Genomic DNA, 19,191 nt, shown 5'->3' on the forward strand with positions numbered 1-19,191 from the left:
CTGGACTGCCTTTACTGTGAAGAAAGGCTGAGGGAGCAGGACTTATTTAGCTTAGAAAAGGCTCCAGGTAGACCTCATTATGGTCTTCCAGATCTCAAGGGAAGCTAACAAAGAGGGGAATCCACTTTTTACATGTCTAACAGGGACAGTACAGGGCAGAATAGTTTTACACTAAAATAAGGGAGATTTAGGTTAAGTGTTAAGTGGAAATTCATTCCTTGGAGGGCAGTGAGGCACTGGCATAGCTGCCCAGAGAAGCTGTGGTGCCCCATCCCTGCAGGTGGTCAAGGCCAGGCTGGATGGGGCCCTGGGTAGCTGAGCTGGTGGGGGGCAGCCCTGCCCATGGCACAGGCTGGGGCTGGGTGGGCTTTGAGGGCCCTTCCGACCCAAACCATTGCTCTATGACTGCCTCAGATATTTCCTCGTAGCCGTTCAGGTGTCCCTGCTGGAGCAGAGCTTGGAACAGCTTGACCCAGCAATCCTGCCAACCTCAGCCTTTCTGTGATTCTTGGAGCAATTCTCTCCGAGGCAGCAGCTGAAAACACATGACAGCACTTGCTCAACTTACACTAGTACTCTTTGGCACCAAACGCCTTGTTTTAATCACCAAGCTACCGACCAGCAGAGAAACGCATATCAGGTTCCAGCTGCCGGAGCCCTCCCAGCCGTGCTGCCGGGTGACAGCAGCAAGGAGCTGATACTGCCGGGCTGCGCTCCCTCCCTCCCCGCCCCCGGGGCGCGGCGCTGCCATCGCTTTCGCTTTCGCTTCCCATCGCTGCTCGGGGCCCGCAGGCCGCAGGTACGGGGGGCTGCCTACGGAGGGGGAAGGCCCGGGCCGGGGGTCGTCCGAACGGCGTTGATTTGGAGCTTGCTTTCCTTCTGCAGGTGGTAGCCGCCAGCGGCTGGTCCATAATGACAGCGCCGCGCTGGGAGGTGGTGGTGCTGGTGTTGGTGCTGGTGCTGGCGAGCATGGGGTGGTGTGTCAGCCGTACCCAGGGCGGCGGCGGCAGCACGCCGTTTCCCTGGGACAAGGTGAGGCTCCCCAGGCACGTTGTCCCGCTGCACTACCACCTCCTCATCCATCCCAACCTCACCACGTTCACCTTCACCGGCACCGTGGCCATCGACATCGCGGTCACGCAGCCAACGAAAGCGGTCGTCCTACATAGCAAACGCCTGCGCATCACCAGGGCTGCCATCGAGGCGGGGGCAAGGAGTACCTGCACGGTGCGGGACGTGAGGGTGCTGCAGCACCCTGCCCTCGAGCAGCTGGCACTGCTGGCCGCCGAGCCGCTGTGCGCCGGGCACAACTACACCGTCAGCATCCAGTACTCGGCGAACCTCTCCGACTCCTTTTCCGGCTTCTATAAAAGCACTTACAGAACCCAGGAAGGAGAACTCAGGTATTTGGTGGGGTTTTTGTTTCTTTGTTTAGGATTACAAGATTGTGCAGTGGGGTACTACAGAAACTGCCTTTTTCTCAGATAGTGATATGGTTCACAGAGTTATAGAACAACAGGAAGGTTTGGGTTGGAAGAGACGTCCAAGCCCACCCAGCCCCAACCCCATGCCATTGGCAGGGCTGCCCCTCACCAGCTCAGGTTGCCCAGGGCCCAGTCCAACCTGGCCTTGAGCACCACTAAGGATGGGGCATTATCTCTGGGCAGCTGTGCCAGGTCCTCACTTCCTTCTGAGAAAAGAATTTACTCCTAATCTCTGAGGTTTGGACTGTGTCTTTAGCAGGCCTTGATCCACCAACATATCCACTGATGCCTCTTACGTATGGTGAGAGGAAAAAGCAGGCAACTTGTTGGGCTTATAGCAAATTTTCTTGTATTCTGCAACCTTTTCCAAGGTTGTTTTTAAGCAACTTCATCTGCTCACCTCAGTTCCCCACTACAGTTCCAGAAGCAGTAATTCTTGAATTAATGTGCAAAATATTATAATGGTACAGTTGTAATTATTATGGTATAGTTATTTCTGTAGTATGAAGTTTCTCAGCTTTTACACATCAAGGTGGTAAGCCCTGTGCGTGTGGAGATGTGTGGACTACAGCTCCTCCTTTCTTTCTTTTATTCACTTAGAGTGCTTGCATCAACTCATTTTGAGCCTACATCTGCAAGAATGGCCTTCCCATGTTTTGACGAACCAGCCTTCAAAGCCAGGTTTTCAATTAAAATTAGAAGGGAACCAAATCACCTTGCATTGTCCAATATGCCTCTGGTAGGTGGATACATCTAACGTTGTGTGATTGCTTGGTAGCCACTGAAACAAGAGAAGAATATCCAAGCATGGGAATGCTTGGCTTAAACATTACGTCTGTCCTTTTAAGGCAGTTTGCAATTGCTGGTAGTTTTGATGCAAGATTAAAAAAGAATGCGAGAAAATTATGCATCCAGTGGGTTCCTGCTTCTTAGCAGTAGTTTGAGAATATTCTGGGTTTGTGAGGAAGCTAGCCCTTAAAAATGAAGGAATATTAACTCTCCATACACACAGAGTACCTCTCTAAAAAGGAAACATTTAGAAAACTGGTTTAAAAAAGCAATTCTTACATAGAGAAATGGATAGAATAATGATTTTTCTTTTCATTATTGGGTGAGTCTGAGTTATTTAGCTAAAATTGTATGTAACTAAGAGGAAAAATGGATAACTCCAACAGGTGACCCGTCTTGTTTTCAAGTAGATACCTGAAACATCTGAATCAATCATTGTCTGAAGGAGTTTATTTCTCTCATGTATAATAATTGATGTTTAGACTTAGACAATCTAATTTGGTTGATGTACTGCCACACACTGAAAAAAACTGAACCAGCAACCAGTGTTTTTATATATATAGTTTTACCACTGTACAAATAACTTGTGAGTTTCATTTCTTATGAGTGAAACTACTTGTATATGTGTGACTTCTTTGTGTGGGGAGGATAGCCAAGGGAATTACTTCTTTCCAGCATGACTTTAAAATGTTCTCAATGAAACTGAAAAAAACCCACAGCAATTTATGCATACTAACAATGAATGATGTGCTGTGCTTGTTTGTTTTTGTTTTGTTTTTTTTTTTAGGTGAAGTCCATGAATATAGCTTCAGGGCTTGTTGAGGACCATTTTGATACCAGCGTCAAGATGAGTACTTACCTCGTGGCCTTTATTGTTTCAGATTTTAAGTCCATCAGCAAAGTAACCAGTCACGGAGTTAAGGTAGGTCTTTGTCATTTTCTAAGAGCTTTGTAAGAAGATCTGTATGGAAACAAACAGTTTATTTTTCATTTAAATCATTGCATTTAAATGTCCTGAAGTTTTACATGAATTAAAAGACAAAATGAGATAGGGTCTGTTATTAGATGATTGGACAATTAATTTACATTGTGATTCCTAATAGTGCCAATAGCTTTCGGTAATATGCATGCTTTTTATATACATGCACCGTGTGTAACGTTGTCTCATGTAAGAAGAGAATGGTTATATATATGCTCTAGAGACACTTTTTATGGCTACTCAGTTAGCAGTGTTAAGGAACAAATGACATAATACACATGACATTTTTGATGGTGGTATTAAAATCCTGCTTGCTTGTGTGCTGTAGATTTCCATATACACAGTACCAGAAAAGATCGACCAGGCTCATTATGCACTGGATGCAGCAGTAAAACTTCTAGACTTTTACGAGGACTACTTCAGCATTCCCTACCCCTTACCTAAACAAGGTAAGCTTTAAATAATCTATTTGATAATCATAATAATATTCTTAAGAACAGTGAGACATATAGAATTAGTAATTTATGTAAGACTGGGTTGACTTTGGCTCACAAGCTTCTAAGATTTTTTCCTCACCTTGCTTAAGAATAGTTTGAAAGGCTGCACTGAGAACTAAAATTCCTTGTATTCTGTGTAGAACTTCTTTTGTGGTATGTTTTTGCTATTACATCTCAGGAACCCCTTATACTGTATGTGATATGAGTGCCTGTGTGTGTGTGCTGTGATGAGTGGGATGAACAGGTAGCTGGGTAAAATAATCCTAGCAGTATTTTAATGTTTTGTTATGTTTTCTTTTCTAGATTTAGCAGCTATTCCTGATTTTCAGTCTGGTGCTATGGAAAACTGGGGGTTGACCACATACCGGGAATCTGCATTGCTATATGATCCTGAAAAGTCTTCAGCATCCTCTAGGCTTTGGATTACTATGATAATAGCCCATGAGCTGGCTCACCAGGTGAGATTTAGGAGTAACAGTGAAGGATCAGAATGGGCCCACAGAGTGGGCTGCTCCAGTTTGAGGGTGTTCTGCTATGAACAGCGAGGACTATTTCCAGTAATGGAGTCTAGTCAGGCTGCACAGACATGGAAGGCTGAAAATGTGTTTGGTTTGGTAGCTGCAGTACACTGGGGCCTTTGCACCATTGTTAACCATTATAATTGGTTGTGGGGCCTGAATATAGATACATAAAAGTTTGGAAAATATTTATATGTGTCTTTCCTACCAAACCTATTTAATTTACAAGGTTTTGGGGAGTGGAAGTGGAAACCAGTGCTTTAGGGTTTTACCATAAAAATAACAAATGAAGAAGCACAGAGCTAGCTATATCACTGAAAAGGTGTTCCTTAAAAATCAGTGAAATACTGTAATTTCAGTTTCATGCAGGTTGGCAGCAGCTTTTGTGATAAGCCAGGTACTTAATTGCAGGAGTTTGGTGTTTTTGTTGTTTCAGTGGTTCGGCAACCTCGTTACCATGGAGTGGTGGAATGATCTGTGGTTAAATGAAGGGTTTGCAAAGTTTATGGAACTCCTGTCAGTAAACGTTACCCATCCAGAACTGGGAGTTGTAAGTAGCATTTCCTGCATTTTTATTTTAGATCTGCCTTCTAAGTAAGTAAGTATGCTAATTTGCATGGGTAAAGACTGAGCTGTTTTGTACTGTGAACCGCTTCTTAATTTCTTTTTGAAGGAATCATCTGATCTTTACTCTGAAGGGTGGGAATGTTGATTGAATTGTGTGTAATTATTTTCAGAAGTTGATGATGGAAGTTAATGAGTACAACAAAAGTACTTTTTTTTTTTTTAACATTATTTAGATTTTCAAAAATGTAAAGAAATGATTTTATCTTTCTCTTAATCACATGCAGTCAGACTTAAATCCTCATGAAGACCCTGAGATCCTTCCAATAGGATCCACAGGTCCAATATAAGTAACTCTGCAATTTTGCATAGCTCCCCTAAAGTGAGGAGCACTGGGAAGATCTATGCAGGATTTTGCTGTAAAATTACAGTGGAATGATAATGAAAGAATTCACCTCTGGATTTTTTTTTTGTTTGTTTTCTTGTTTTTGTGTTGGGTTTTTTGTTTTATGGTGACAGACAATTCTTTTTTTTCATCAAACTGTTGGAATGTGCACGTGCTTTTGTGGAGTTATATTCAGCTCTCACTAGCTGCACTAAGTTTGTTTATAATGCTAGAAGAAATTTGCATCTCTTATGTAAATGTGGGTTTTTTTCCTAATGCTCTGCAATAAAAAGAAAGACATACATTGCTTTCTTTGTGTGATGAGAAGATGATGTGGAACAAACTGTAACGTGAACTAACTCAGTAGTCGCTGAGCAAAATGAGGTAGCAATAATCATTTCTGCCTCCCATTAGGAAGATTATTTCTTAAGAAGATGTTTTGATGCCATGGAAGTGGATGCCTTAAATTCATCCCATCCTGTGTCTACTCCTGTGGAGGATCCAGCTCAGATTTTAGAAATGTTTGATGAAGTTTCATATGAGAAGGTAAAATAAGTAACTAACTGCTTCTGATTTCAGTTGTACTGATTGTACTGTTGTACAGTACATACTGTACCAGGCATCCCTGAGCCACAGTGTGAGTACACATTTTTATGACTTGCTTAACTCCATGTCCAAAACACCTGTATGTAGTTCAAATTGTGTAAAAAGAGGAGGCTTTACTCCCTATTCTCTGTTCTGTATCAGTTTAAACCATTAAACCATTACTGCAAATGCCTAAGTCAAGCAGTGTATTTTACTGTTAGCATTATATGATGCCCAGACTATATAGTAAATAAAAAAATAATAACAGTTTGCCCAACCCAATATATTTTTAAGAAAGGTGATTATGAAAATCAAATTACTACTTAAATATACATAAAGACTAGTTGTTTTTTTATCAGAGACAAATAAAGCCATACTGCTATTTAGATGGTAGCATGCTGAAAAATTTCTAAAACAAGCATTTTGCTGTCCAAGGAGTGGTTCTGTAAACACTCTGTCACTCTGTTTTTTAGGGATCATGTATATTAAACATGCTGAGGGACTTCCTGACTGCGGATGTGTTTAAGGCTGGACTGGTGCAGTATCTACAGAAATACAGCTATCAGAATACTAAGAATGAAGATTTGTGGGACAGTTTAACAAATGCAAGTATTTCTGTTATTCTTTCTCTTTTTCTTTCTTTTTTTTTAAAAAAAATCTCATGGCTTTTCAATAGTAATTTGTTTTTATTATACATTAAAGAAAACAGCAAACACTACTTAAAGCTGTAACATCAGTGGATGGTTAAAACTCTTTTACAGATTTGTCCCACAGTAGGTACTGAAAACAGTGAACTACAGGGTGACGGCTTTTGCAGAAGAAACCAGCAGTCATCTTCAAATACAGTAAGCATCTATTATTTTACTCATTAGTATTTGGAAGTCTGGCATCTATCAGAGTCCTCTCATGTTACTATCCTTTGCTGTAGGATTGGTACTTGTACAGACTGGGCACAGACTGGAAAACTGCACTACTTGAAGAGATATCATTAACTATTTAAAAGTGTTTGTAGGAAGATAAGCCAGAGATGTCATGATAGCCCACATTCCATCCTAAACTTTCCTATGCAGAACTTACAAATATGCAGAAGGTTTTGTGAAGTGCTTACCTACTCAGGTCTACTTCATTGTCAGTGTACTCCATCTGTCTTCCTCCTCTTCCTACATGTCTTCTTTCTCCCTCACTAACAGCACTGGACCAAAGAGTCCCTAGATGTGAAGGCAATGATGGACACTTGGACACTACAAAAAGGTTTCCCCCTGGTAACTGTCACCGTGAGAGGAAGGAACGTCCACTTGCAGCAGGAGCACTACAAGAAAGGAGTGGATTCTCTTTCACCCACAGAAAATGGGTAAATCTCAGGGCACAGACTATAGTACTCACTTGTGGCAAACACAGCTACACAGTAAGAGCTTTTACTATTGTTTCTTAAGGAATGCTGACTGAGCTAACTAGATGAGCATCTTTGTGCAGATCAAGACCAGCACTGCTGCTGCAGTAGGTACAGTTGGTCAGACTCTGAGTGCAGAGTTGGGGTACCAGCTGCTGCAGAGCTGCAGGGGCTGGGCACCTTGGTTAGTGGAGTAAACCTCTGCTGCAGTCATGCTAGTGGAACTAGGCTTGAAAGTTTACTGTTTCAGCTTCACTGTTAATAATCTCCCAAGCAAACTGAATTAAAACTAGATAGATGCATGTGGGTCTGTACTGAAATGAGCAGGTGTGAGTGCATCTCATGGCTGTCATCTGGCAGGTACTAGATACTGCTCAGCTGTTAGGCTGAGCTAAGTTGGAGATGGTTTTTCAAAGCTTATTCATTAAACAAAGCACTTCTGTTTTGCAATAGGTACTTGTGGCACATTCCACTAACTTACATTACCAGCAGATCTCATACTGTTGAAAGATTTTTGATGAGAACCAAAACAGGTAATTTCCTTGACTAATTTGATTAACTTACTCAAAGTTCAAAAGCTTTTTTTGCTCTTAAGTTTTTGTTGTTGTTGTTTTTAGAATTGACAGCAAGATAAACTTTTTTTTTTTTTTTTTTGTCATCTCAATAGCATCACTAGAACAATCTCTTACTGTATTCAAACTTGTTGGAATTCTATTCAAATCTCTGAAATGAAACAATCTGTGGGCCTAGCCCTAGGCTGTGTTTGACTTGTTAACAAAAAGGAGTTATATTTATGTTTGCAGATGTCATTATCCTTCCAGAAGAAGCTGAATGGGTTAAATTCAATGTGGACATGAATGGTTATTACATTGTGCACTATGAAGATGATGGATGGGATCGTCTGATCAACCTTTTGAGAGAGAACCATACAATGATTAGCAGCAATGACAGAGCAAGTCTCATTAACAATATATTCCAGCTTGTGAGGTAACATGTTCTGTCAAAGGCAAAAAATGGACAAACTCTACATTTGTAGGAATGTCATTAAAGAAGTAATGTTGATAATATATATATATTATTCCTTATATTTTTTAAATAGTTTGAGATCATGTTCCCTACTTGCTTACAGCTATGTGAGCCCAGGATTTGCAGTAGTTCTATCTAAGCATATTGAATACAGGCCAGAGGACATAGTAATTCTCATGTTCCCAACAGTGTATTTGGTCATGGAGCTGGCAGACTGCAGCAGTAGAAGGCATTTTGTTCATTGCTAACGTGCTACAGTCTGCAATCAAAATGAAATATATCTATGTTTTTATGAAACCTCTATTTTCTTTGAATGTTTTGTTCTCAGTCCTACCAATCCCTGCTATAATTTTAGCTTCTGAGGTTTGAATATTCAAAATCTGTATTAAAGTGTTCCTCGAGGACACCAGGTGCTGTCAGCACATCTTCACCTATTAAATCTCTCCGTCAAGCTTTTGCAAGTGAGCAGGTGCTGGGAGTGCATCTATTGGAAATCCTGATGTTCACTTTGTATCTTCGTATGAAATCTTTGTATCTCCTGCACCACAGGTAGCCATCCCTTCTCTCTCAAGAAAGGATAGCACAGAAGTTAAATTACAATTTCCCTGGTCCAGCTGATGAGCAAGAAGGCAATTAAGTCTGGCATAGATCTCTTATTCTTTGATTTGAATGAAGTTTTTTAGACCAGAAGAGAAACAGAAGTTAAATTCTCAGCATTAAGTTTCACAAAGGAGAAAAGGAATAGATTTTAAAGGGGTTCAAAAACATGTTATTTTCAATGCAGTTGTGGTAGTACAAGTATGCCAATGTAAAACGATGGACTAGGAGAGTGATTTTGCTTTTAAGTTTGTCGTGTAAGCTTAATTGTAAATTGTTTTATCCTGTTCCTTCTACTCCTTAGAATAAAAAAACTGCCAATTTCCAAAGCTTTTGATTTAACTTTATACATGAAACGAGAAACACAGATCATGCCCATACTCCAAGGTATGAATGAGCTGGTTCCTATATACAAGCTCATGGAGCGGAGAGATATGGATGACACAGAAAAACAGTTAAAGGTAAAATTTTAAGCTTCTGCAACTTCATAAATCTGATTGTACCCTGCAAAAGGCCTTTTGTATAAACATTTATTATTGCCTTATTTTAGGACTATATAGTCAGTCTATTTAAGGACCTAATTGACAAGCAGCTTTGGAGTGATGAAGGCTCAGTGTCTGAGAGAATGCTTCGGCAGTCCCTGCTGACATTTGCATGTGTGCGCAGGTACCAGCCCTGCGTGGACAAAGCGGAAGAGTATTTTTCAAAATGGCAGAAATCCAATGGAACCTTAAGGTCTGTTGTGTAATTAGTACCGCCTTTTCTAAGGCTGTCTTTTCTGATGTTGTGTTTAATTACACTTAATTAAGCAGTGTTAATTTATGAGTTAAACTGCAGTCTTTTCTGCAATCTGAAGCTGAGTCTATTTAGTTTCATTTTTCAAGTTTTAGTTCCCACTTCTGTGGCATTTTGTTGAATATTATATACCCAAACCATCATGGACTTCATGTGGTATTCCACATCTTTTTTTTGTTAGAAATGTTCAGAGTAGTGAACATTATGCATGAATGTGTTCCCTCTTTTGCTTATATAAGAATAGGTAGCTCCTGTTCATGAACTTGGCCTAATTTATGTTTTCCATCATGACATGACATAAGAACTCTTTAAAACATCCTCCAGAACGTCTTTGAGAGATTGTTCTGGGCAGGCCAAAGATGACCACATTGGTATCTGACTAAATACAAGACAGATATGAAAAGAATATTCAAAATAAGGAAGGAAAACAAAAGAAAAGGAATGAGTCCAGCATTTCAGGAAATCATTTCCAGGGTGGGGACAGCACCATGATACACCCTGTGATATACTTAACTGTTTCTCAGCAGCAGGCATTGCTTTCTAATACCCATGAAGGACCAGTGTTCTTAACAAGCAGTCTGTTATACCAGCGAAGCATGACATGGTTGTGTTTCTACATACATTCCTAGATGTGACACGGAGACTAACTTTATCTTCAATTTGCTGTAGGCTGCCAGCAGATGTGAAGACAGCAGTGTATGTCGTTGGAGCACAAACATCTGAAGGTTGGGATTTCCTCCTTAGTAAATACCAGCACCACTCCTTCAGTGTAGACAAAGATAAAATTGCATCAGCTCTCAGCCTCACCAGGAATAAGGACAAACTTCAGTGGTGAGTGGTGTGTTACACAAGAAAAGTGCATTTGAGGGAAGATACACCAGTTCTGAAACAGGAACTGGAGTTGCTCCATCTTGTTTCACAGCTGTTAATTTCAGGATTTCTGAAGTGCTTTATATATTTAATACAATAAGAGGCTGCAGCACTTCCTTTCAGAATCTTAGTGCCAGTAGTCAGTCATCAGTTGAAACTGGGCTAAAAAGTAAAGGGAGTAATCATTTGTCATTATTATCTACTGGTCTAAACAACTTCAATTTCTGTTACTAATTCTTAGGCTAATGGATGAAGGTCTGCGTGGTGACATCATAAAAACTCAGGATTTTCCATACATTCTTGTGTCTGTTGCCAGAAATCCATCTGGCCACCATCTTGCTTGGACCTTCTTAAGGGAAAACTGGGAAAAACTCGTCAAAAAGTAAGGAACAGAAGTTGTTTCACTTCTGTCTGTACCCAGTCATACATTAAAACACTATTTAATTAATTTCCTACAAAATAATATAAAGCTTTCTGAGTGTAGGTTATTCTTTTTGCTAGATTTGAACTTGGTTCGCCATCCATAGCAGGCATGGTCACTGGAGTGACAAATCAGTACTCAACAAGGCCACAGCTTGCACAGGTAAGCCATTCACTGGCACAAGAGTTTGGATTAAATTTTAACATTTTAAAAGCATAACTAGTTATGAATTGTCAAAGTAATATCCAATATTTTCCTTGGAGATTACAGCAATGGAGCTGGATTGCTGAAGGCAGAGCATTAAGCAAGTGGCAAGGAGAAAGGTTTTGTTTAGGCAGAGGACTTGGATGCAGAGTATGAATGTGTAAGCTCGAGAGCTTATGCCTTCCCTCTGAAAAATACTGAGGAAAAAAAAAGGAGGTTTTCTACTGAGCAGAGTGATGGGCAAATATATCATAGATGGTACTCATTTTGTCCACTTCTTCCATCATCTCTGTCAGCATCAAAAAAATAATCAGGACTGGTCAATGTCCATTCATAGTCCTACCAGGACCTCAAAATTGAACCCTTGGCACTTTCTTTTCAGAAGCTGTCTCTGCTGTTGCCAGTTTAAGATTTCCTGATTTAGAGCAAAATACAGACAGAAATAATATAACCCACATAAATCCAAAATGAAAGAACACAAGGAGCAGTACACTGTTTTGTACTTGGTTCTCAGCTCTCTTGTTAGATCCAAATGAACTCTGTGGATGTGGATCTTTTTTTTTTTCTGGTAGAAAACTGGAAGGAGGCACGGATCTCTCCGTGTAGCAAAATCTTCTACCATTGTCACTTAATATTCTCTGTGGTAAAGTCTGTGCTGACACACAGCTGTCCATAGTGCAGGTGCCACAGTTTCAGAGACCACAAGGGCTTGTTGAATGAGCAAAGGACAGATTCCTCCCACACAACATCACATTTCTTGCAACTGGATTTCTTTTTATATATAATTAATATGTAATCTTCATCAGCTTATGGGATAGAGCAGTTTTGAAACCTTCTAAGATAACTTTTTGTGTCAGGTGGTTGTCAGGTCAAATACTACAAACTTCTTGCTGTGAAAGTAGGAGATGATGCTGCCTCTTCATTCATCCACTACTCTTTCACTTTTTAACCAACAGGTAAAAGAATTCTTCAGTTCTCTGGAGGAAAAAAGTGCACAGCTTCGTTGTATCCAGCAAGCCATTGAAACCATTGAGGACAACATACAATGGATGGATAGATATTTTGAGGAAATCAAAACGTGGCTGCAAAAGAACCACTCCTAAGTTAGGAAAGCTTGTTTGTATTTGTTTGAAAAAACTGGAAGGCACTGAAAATGCCTGAGGCATTAGTTCTTCAGGAGGGAGCTGTCAGCCTTCTGCTGCTGACTGAAAATATGCTGACTGAAGTATTTTTTAAGTCACATCAAGGAAAGGAGCATGGATGTCGTGTGTGTGAATCTGAATTTAAGATGATTAAACTGTTTGCTTTATCTGGAAATTTTCTTTTAATGATCCCTTGTACAACTGAAGTGCAGCTACTACTATAAATAATCACTGATGGTTTAAAGGGCAGATATCATTTGTAACAACCTTTATTTATTAGCTCTACGATGATGAAAAGGATTGTAAGATAATTACTCAGATCATTCATGAATATTATGATGGAGACATAGTTAAGAGGCATGAGTTGAAATCCTGGAGATGTTTTTATTTTTATAATACGCAGTAGTGAATGACCTTCTCTGCTTACCTACAAAAACTCTTCAAATACTAATTTTAAAAAATCAACAAATTCCCATAGGTGCCTAAAATCACTAGATTTCTCACTCCTGCCAAGCATGCCTGTAATTTTGCAGCTTTTTATTTTATCTGTTGTTCTGACTTGTCTGTGTTTCAATATTGGCTGACATGGCCAGAAAACTCTTAACAAAGACTGAAACATAGGGGTAAGTGCACAGGCTGGAACTAATCATAAGCTTTCAGTGCTGCTTTGTTCACTTTTCACTCTACTAGGAATAAAATCTGCTTAAAAAGTGGAAACCTACCATTAGCGTTCAGCAGGTCTTCAGAAAGGCCAAAGTTTGGTCTCAGTCCTGTCTGAAATACTGTTTCCTTTTGCTTGCTCTATCCATTCATATACAAGGAATCTTGTACCTCATCACTCAGTGAGGGAAACAATTCAGAAAAGGATGTGCACCATGTGTACTAAAGTTGGGGATTATATCAGCTCAATACTTGAAATGGATTTAGAAGTTTTACTTTTTGATGAACAACTGAGGTTCAGTTATTAGTTTCTAATGCTGGTGGAACTTCACTGTGCTACTGCAGTACTGTACAGGTATACTGCTAAGATGTAGCAGACAGGTACAGAGCTCTGCCAAAGTGCAGCTTACTTTGGGGTGAAATGCCTGGATAACTTGCAGCAATTTATAACAACTGTGAGAAGTTGAGACTCAGTATTTCAGGTATTGTTGACATCTGTTTCCTTTAAAAAGTTTCAGAGCAAACTGAAAAGGTGATTAATAGTAATAAATTTTTTTTACACGATTCTGGTTGACGTACTTCATTTCTACATATGTGTTTTGTTGTTTTTGTTACTGTAAGAAGGAATTAACGTTTCTGTTTTCTGCTTTATCTATCTGCTTAATTTTCAGCTCCAATGACTTTCTTCAGTATCTCAGCTCTGGGGAAAGCTATTAAGTAGCACTGCTTGCCCTCCCTATGACACCCACCTGCTCCTCTTCTTTTTTAATTAACTTAATCAATTTGACCTGTTTGCAAGCTTATATCCAGACACATTGCAGCTCCTTCAATGGGAGAAAAGGGAGAATCACCAACAAGTACACTGATAGTTTTTATTCACAGAGTTGTATGAGGTGACACGCTAATGAACATTTTAGACACACAGCTGTGTGTGTCATGAATAAAACTTGCTCACTGTGCTAGAAACACTCTACTGAAATTCTTATGTCAAGATCCAGCCATGAATTGCAACAGTTAAAGGCATACAGAGCGGGGTTCACAAACTTTGTTAAAATAAGGGTTTCTTTCAGTCTCTTGAGAATGACCGTTCATCATCATATGTCCCAGATTCTAACTGGACTTATTCAGCAAAATAATCATTTTTTTTCTGAAAACTCCTGTGTGTAAAACTCTGCGCTGGGCCTGAGGCCCATTTTGGCCCTACTTAGCTAATATACAGCATGGAAAACCAAGGGCAAGGAGGAAGGACCTGTAGCTGGCTCACAGTCAGACTATGGAGGGCTTCATGAAGCACCTCTGACAACCATTTTGGTTTTTTTTAGACACGCATTCAGTTTTAATAGGCCAGTGTATTTTTATAATTGCACATAATATAAATTCTTGCTTTCACCTTCCAACAACTATTCACATAACAGCTTCGGTGAATAAAAAAGCTAGAAACATGGCAGTGCATCCTTAAAAACTTTATTAGTGTGACACAGGTTCTCAGTACAGACTGCAAAGTACAGTCAAAATTCTGATTATCATCCAACTTCCACCTCAAGGCCACCTCCGTCTGCCACACTTCATACTAGAATCAGGTAATGGAATCATTGCAAATACTGACCCTAGTATGACCTTCGGTAAGCTAACAGCAAAGCAATACATGTGTAAGGATGTGCAAAAAGATGTTTTGCAAGTAATAAAGACAGAGGTAAACAAATGGAAGAACTTGGTATGCCTAGGTCCCAAAAGCTCTATCTGTAGCAGACGTAATTGAGGGTGCCTGCTCTTGCCCGTTATCATGAAGACTTGGTGAAAATGACATTGTTCCTTGCTGCATTCAGTTCTGTTCTACTGCATTCTCTCCTGAGTGTGAGGAACAGAAGCAAGGACCAGAAACAGCAAAAAAGGAAAAACAAACAAACAAACGAACAAACAAAAAGCCCACCTGTCTACTTTAATTTCTCTTTGATCTCTGCTAAGGCTTATGAACGTCCTTTTTTGTTTTGTGTGTGATTATAATGGTGGTGGTGTTACACTGTGATCTTTATTTGTTCAGTCCAGGAGACTCCTGAAATTATGAAAGAGCACAGATGCAATTGCAATTTAAAAAAAAAAAAAAAAAAAAAGTCCATATTATCTGGAGTGGTTTTGCTATGGTTTTAGCTGCAGTTAAGGCAAATACGTGTTTTATTATTCCTGATGAAGCAGCTGATCACCAGTTTCTCATTCCTTACGCATCCACAGCTTATCTGTGGTTTCTTACAGTGAAAAACATCAGGAAAGACTGTGTACAGCCAGGCTGAGATCTGCTGGTGATAACTAAAGCTCATTATATTCCAGAATATTTATTACACTCACCGCAATGTTAAAACTGCTAGCACATGCAAATTCTTCTGAGATTTACAGGCACTATGTGGAGATTATGTGCAAAAGTTTGCAATTTCTTTTTGGCATTGCTATTAATTTCTGAAATATACTTCTTACAAATATAAAGCATCCTTTTCCTCTGAAAACTCAAGAAAATTACAAAAAAATTTAAAGCATATCAGTACAATAAAATGAAAGGTTAGGAAAAAAAAAACAAAAACACTGATCTACTGGGGAAAAAAAAGAAAATACGAAGGAAGTCCAGAAAATACCACAGTACAAAAAACACCTAGAATAGCTACATGCTTTTTGCACCAGCTTTTGCAGCAATTATTATCCCCAATAAAAAGACGACTTTTCACATCAAGTGCCAACATCCTGAGGGAAAAAAAAAAAAAAAAAGAATATTAACATGGAAATACAACAGTTATAAAATATCTAGTGACAGAAGGAAACCCAGGAAGTCCAAATATCAAGAGAAAGGAGGCATTTTTTAAAGGGACACTGCAGTAAGTGTATCAGCTTGCTGCAGATGCAGAGCAATTACACATCTTTGTACCCCCCCATATTATGTCCACTGCTAAGGCTTCACACAGGACTTAGGTTCGCTCATCTACTGATAAAACAAGCTGAACCTTCTGCTGGGTTGTTTTTTGGGTTCCTTTTCGTTTTGCTTCCTTGCTTTGCTTTGTTTTTCTGAGAGATACAGAAATCACGACATAAGTTAACTGTCCCAGATATAAAAACCAGTCAACATATGCTGCCTGGTCTTTGTAAATTCCATGTAGAAGGCGTTACTAAGGAATCGGTATGGTACACTTTGTAATGCTTAACATTACAAGGGTTTAAAGAAATTTAGATGTGGGAAATAATTCTGTACTAGCTGCAGGGATAGATGAAAAGAACGGTAAGGCCTTTTCTGCATAGGATTCCCTACTGAAGTACAGAGTAATTCTATGTGTTTCTCTGTCTCTAATCACCATTTGCTTTTAATTAAAACTGTTTAAAAACTTAGCTTTAACAACACTAGCGTGAATTGTCTTTATGGTAGCTCCAAGATAAGAAAACAGCTCACCTAGAAAGGTTAACGTTTAGCTTGTTTTCTGCTTCTCAGATTTGCTGCTGGAGGACTGTCCCCTTGCCTAGAGAGAAAAAAAAGCAAGAAAGAGTGTGAAACCAAACTAAGCTAAATCCAAACTTACACACTGACAGACACTCATCAGAAATCACAGTGATTCAGTCACTACTCAGAACCTTAAAAAAACCCCATCTTTCTGGATTTAAAGACCTTCCACTTTCATACTGAAAACTGTAAGACAGTCCTGCTGCTATACAAAAGGAATGTGCAGCAATTTCACAGTAAACAAAAATCCTTTCACTTAAAATGTAAAGAACATTTTCAGAGCAGATGTTAGCATGCTGCTGCAAAATTCTCTCCAAGGTAGGCGCACGTAATACAAATCCAAATTGCAGCTGCTCATCTGTCACAATTACAGTGCATATTAACCTTGACTGTCCATATTCTAATATATTTCCACCTTTTTATGATCCTTGGGCTTTCTTTCATCCTTCGAGGTTGCCTTAGTGGTGACTGTTTCCTTTCCACTTTTCTCCTACACTCCAAAGAAAAAACATAATTACAGTTACAAACACGTTACAAAACTGACGTCTCTTACTCAAACAGCTGCCCTTACACATTATTTTAAATACACAGATGCAGGCTGCACGTACACAACCACTTTCCTTAATTCAAAACTAGCTCAAAGTTGGGATTCCAGCTTAACACTGGGGCAAATAAAGTGCAAGAAAGTACACAGACAAAAAATGGCTGGTGTATTTGGGCACATTCTGTATTTAGTACAGAGTAATAAAGATTTAGCTGAAAAGATCATCACCAAATAAAACAACTCTTAAAATCACAGAATCACGTAACTTGGAAAAGACTTCAGAGTTCACCAAGACAACCACCAACCTGGGCTACTGAGTGCCATCACTAAATAATGTCCCCTAGTGCGGCATCCACGTGTCTCTGAAGTACCTCCAGTGGTGAAGACTCTACCCCTGCACTGGGCAGACCATTCCAATGCTTGACCAGCCTCTGTGAAAAAATTCTTTCTCACAGCCAATCAAAACCTATCATGGCACAGCTTGAGGCTGTCGCCTTGCATTCTATTACTTGTCACTCTAGAAAAGAAACCAACTCACTTCTCAGTGCAACCTCCTTGCTGACAACTGGGAAAAGTGATGAGGTCTCCCCCCAGTCTCCTCCTCCAGACTAACAACCCCTTTTTCCTTAGCATCTCCCAGTCATTTTCTATGCCTTTCACCATGGCAGTGACAAAAGGCACAGTGGATGTTTCAAAGCCATACAGGACATCATCCCCTGTCTAAGCTCAAGATAGCAAATTCCAGGTTAAGGATGTGTTAGAGCAATCAAAAACCAAGTCTCAGTGCTGCTTCCCCTCAAACGTGGATCAAACCCATCCCGTTCTTAATACTCTTCTCTAGCACAGCCATCCTTTCTCACAAATTTAACTGTAACGACACTATTACTTCACTTCATACACACAAACAGAACTCCTCCAGGAAATGTCTGACAGGTGTTTGTCAGCTGTGCTACAGATAATTCTATGACAAATACTACTTTTCTCAGTATAATAACTTCTCTAGTGCATTCCTCCTCGACCTTTTTTGTTGGCAATGAAATTTTCTCTAACATACTTAAAACTCTTCTCCAGTTCTAGCATTTCTTTGAAAACACTCTTGAACTAGATGATTCTTAAGGTCCTTTCCAACCTAAGTCTTTCTATGGTTTATGATTCTGTGACTTCCAGCCTACAACTTCCAGTACTTGAAGGGCGCATACAAACAGGAGGGGGAATGGCTGTTTATGAGGGTGGATAGTGATAGGATAAGGGGGAATGGCTTTAAGCCATTAAGAGACAGGGAGGTTTAGGTTAGAGATTAGGAGGAGATTTTTCACACAGAGGTTGGTGACACACTGGAACAGGTTGCCCAAGGAGGCTGTGGATGCCTCATCCCAGGAGGCATTCAAGGCCAGGCTGGATGTGGCTCTGGGCAGCCTCTCTGGTGGTTGGTGACCCTGCACATAGCAGGGGGGTTAGAACTCAATGATCATTGTGGTCCCAGGCTATTCCATGATACTGCGAGGTAGTGCACACATCACAAGCCAAAGATTTATCTGCCCACTTTTGCTTTTTCTGTACAAAACCCATTATCAGAATTCTCTGCTTAAATCACCTCCAAGCCTACCTAATCACTCTACAAGATCCCAGACACCACAAACATGACTTCTTCCAAACACAAAGTACGGGGAGGACACATCAAACTTTCCTTATAGTATTAAGAATCATTATATTATGAGAGTTACGGCAAAGAAAAAAACTTTCACAGAACAGTGAAAAACTGTTTCTTTGGTTGTTGTTGTTGGTGGTTTTTTTGTATGTTATTAGTAGAAAATGTCCTACCTTTGAGTGCTGTGGTGTGGCAGAAGTCTTTGGACTACTATCAAAGTCATCTGACAACGCATCAATAGCAGCAGAGTCATCCGTAGGCTTCTGCAATAATTTTAATTATGAAGTTAATACGTGCTAACTCCTAAAGCCCAAATTATTGTATAAGGCATTTAACGGCTTAATCAACTTTTATATAAATATGCAAACCTTATACACATCCTATATACATGACCTTTACAGAACAGACACATTTATTTGAGTTTTCCAAACTGCACAGTATCTTTGGATACCAGATACCAGCATTACTAGCACAGTTGCGCATTTATAATGAATAGTTATTCTTAAGAAAAGTTTTGCTGCCTGTTCTTCCTGTTACCTCCTGCACTCAGCTGTACTTATGACATTTTGCATTAAAGTTAACTACAAGCCTCCAAATGACACAGATTTAATAAATAAA

At 39.8% G+C, this 19,191-nt stretch overlaps 2 protein-coding genes across 19 annotated transcripts in view; one reads left to right on the forward strand and one right to left on the reverse strand.

The window, feature by feature from the left end:
- The first annotated feature begins 645 nt into the window (after positions 1-645).
- ERAP1 (endoplasmic reticulum aminopeptidase 1) lies at positions 646-13,470 on the forward strand. The gene is made up of 19 exons (XM_015849665.3): positions 646-799; positions 886-1,403; positions 2,085-2,223; positions 3,061-3,195; positions 3,581-3,701; positions 4,053-4,207; positions 4,704-4,817; positions 5,631-5,762; positions 6,275-6,406; positions 6,563-6,646; positions 6,992-7,152; positions 7,645-7,724; positions 7,995-8,178; positions 9,119-9,275; positions 9,365-9,549; positions 10,279-10,440; positions 10,721-10,861; positions 10,981-11,062; positions 12,061-13,470. Exons 2-19 carry the CDS (start codon positions 913-915, stop codon positions 12,205-12,207), a joined length of 2,802 nt encoding a protein of 933 aa, XP_015705151.1. The 5' UTR covers positions 646-799; positions 886-912; the 3' UTR covers positions 12,208-13,470.
- An 884-nt stretch (positions 13,471-14,354) lies between these two features.
- Positions 14,355-19,191, reverse strand: part of CAST (calpastatin) — a 60,165-nt gene continuing 55,328 nt past the window's right edge. For 11 of the 18 annotated variants that reach the window (XM_015849668.3, XM_085528728.1, XM_015849666.3 and 8 more), the window contains 4 exons: positions 18,747-18,836; positions 16,797-16,876; positions 16,334-16,400; positions 14,355-15,636 (listed from right to left, as the gene is read on the reverse strand). In XM_015849668.3, coding sequence (XP_015705154.1) covers positions 16,343-16,400; positions 16,797-16,876; positions 18,747-18,836 — 228 coding nt within the window. In that variant the 3' untranslated portion in view covers positions 14,355-15,636; positions 16,334-16,342. The remainder of the gene's footprint in view (positions 15,637-16,333; positions 16,401-16,796; positions 16,877-18,746; positions 18,837-19,191) is intronic. The other 7 variants (XM_085528729.1, XM_015849667.3, XM_085528735.1 and 4 more) reach the window with 1 other exon arrangement.

This window comes from Coturnix japonica, chromosome Z, assembly GCF_054131305.1.
Source record: "Coturnix japonica strain WE chromosome Z, WE-NBRP24, whole genome shotgun sequence".
NCBI classification, from domain to species: Eukaryota; Metazoa; Chordata; class Aves; order Galliformes; family Phasianidae; genus Coturnix; species Coturnix japonica.

Coding starts and splice junctions, on each gene's coding strand:
- ERAP1 (XM_015849665.3), top strand. CDS start 913: ATGACAGCGCCGCGCTGGGAGGTGGTGGTGCTGGTGTTGGTGCTGGTG. Junction 9,276..9,364: donor ACACAGAAAAACAGTTAAAG/GTAAAATTTTAA, acceptor GCCTTATTTTAG/GACTATATAGTCAGTCTATT. Junction 10,441..10,720: donor AATAAGGACAAACTTCAGTG/GTGAGTGGTGTG, acceptor ACTAATTCTTAG/GCTAATGGATGAAGGTCTGC.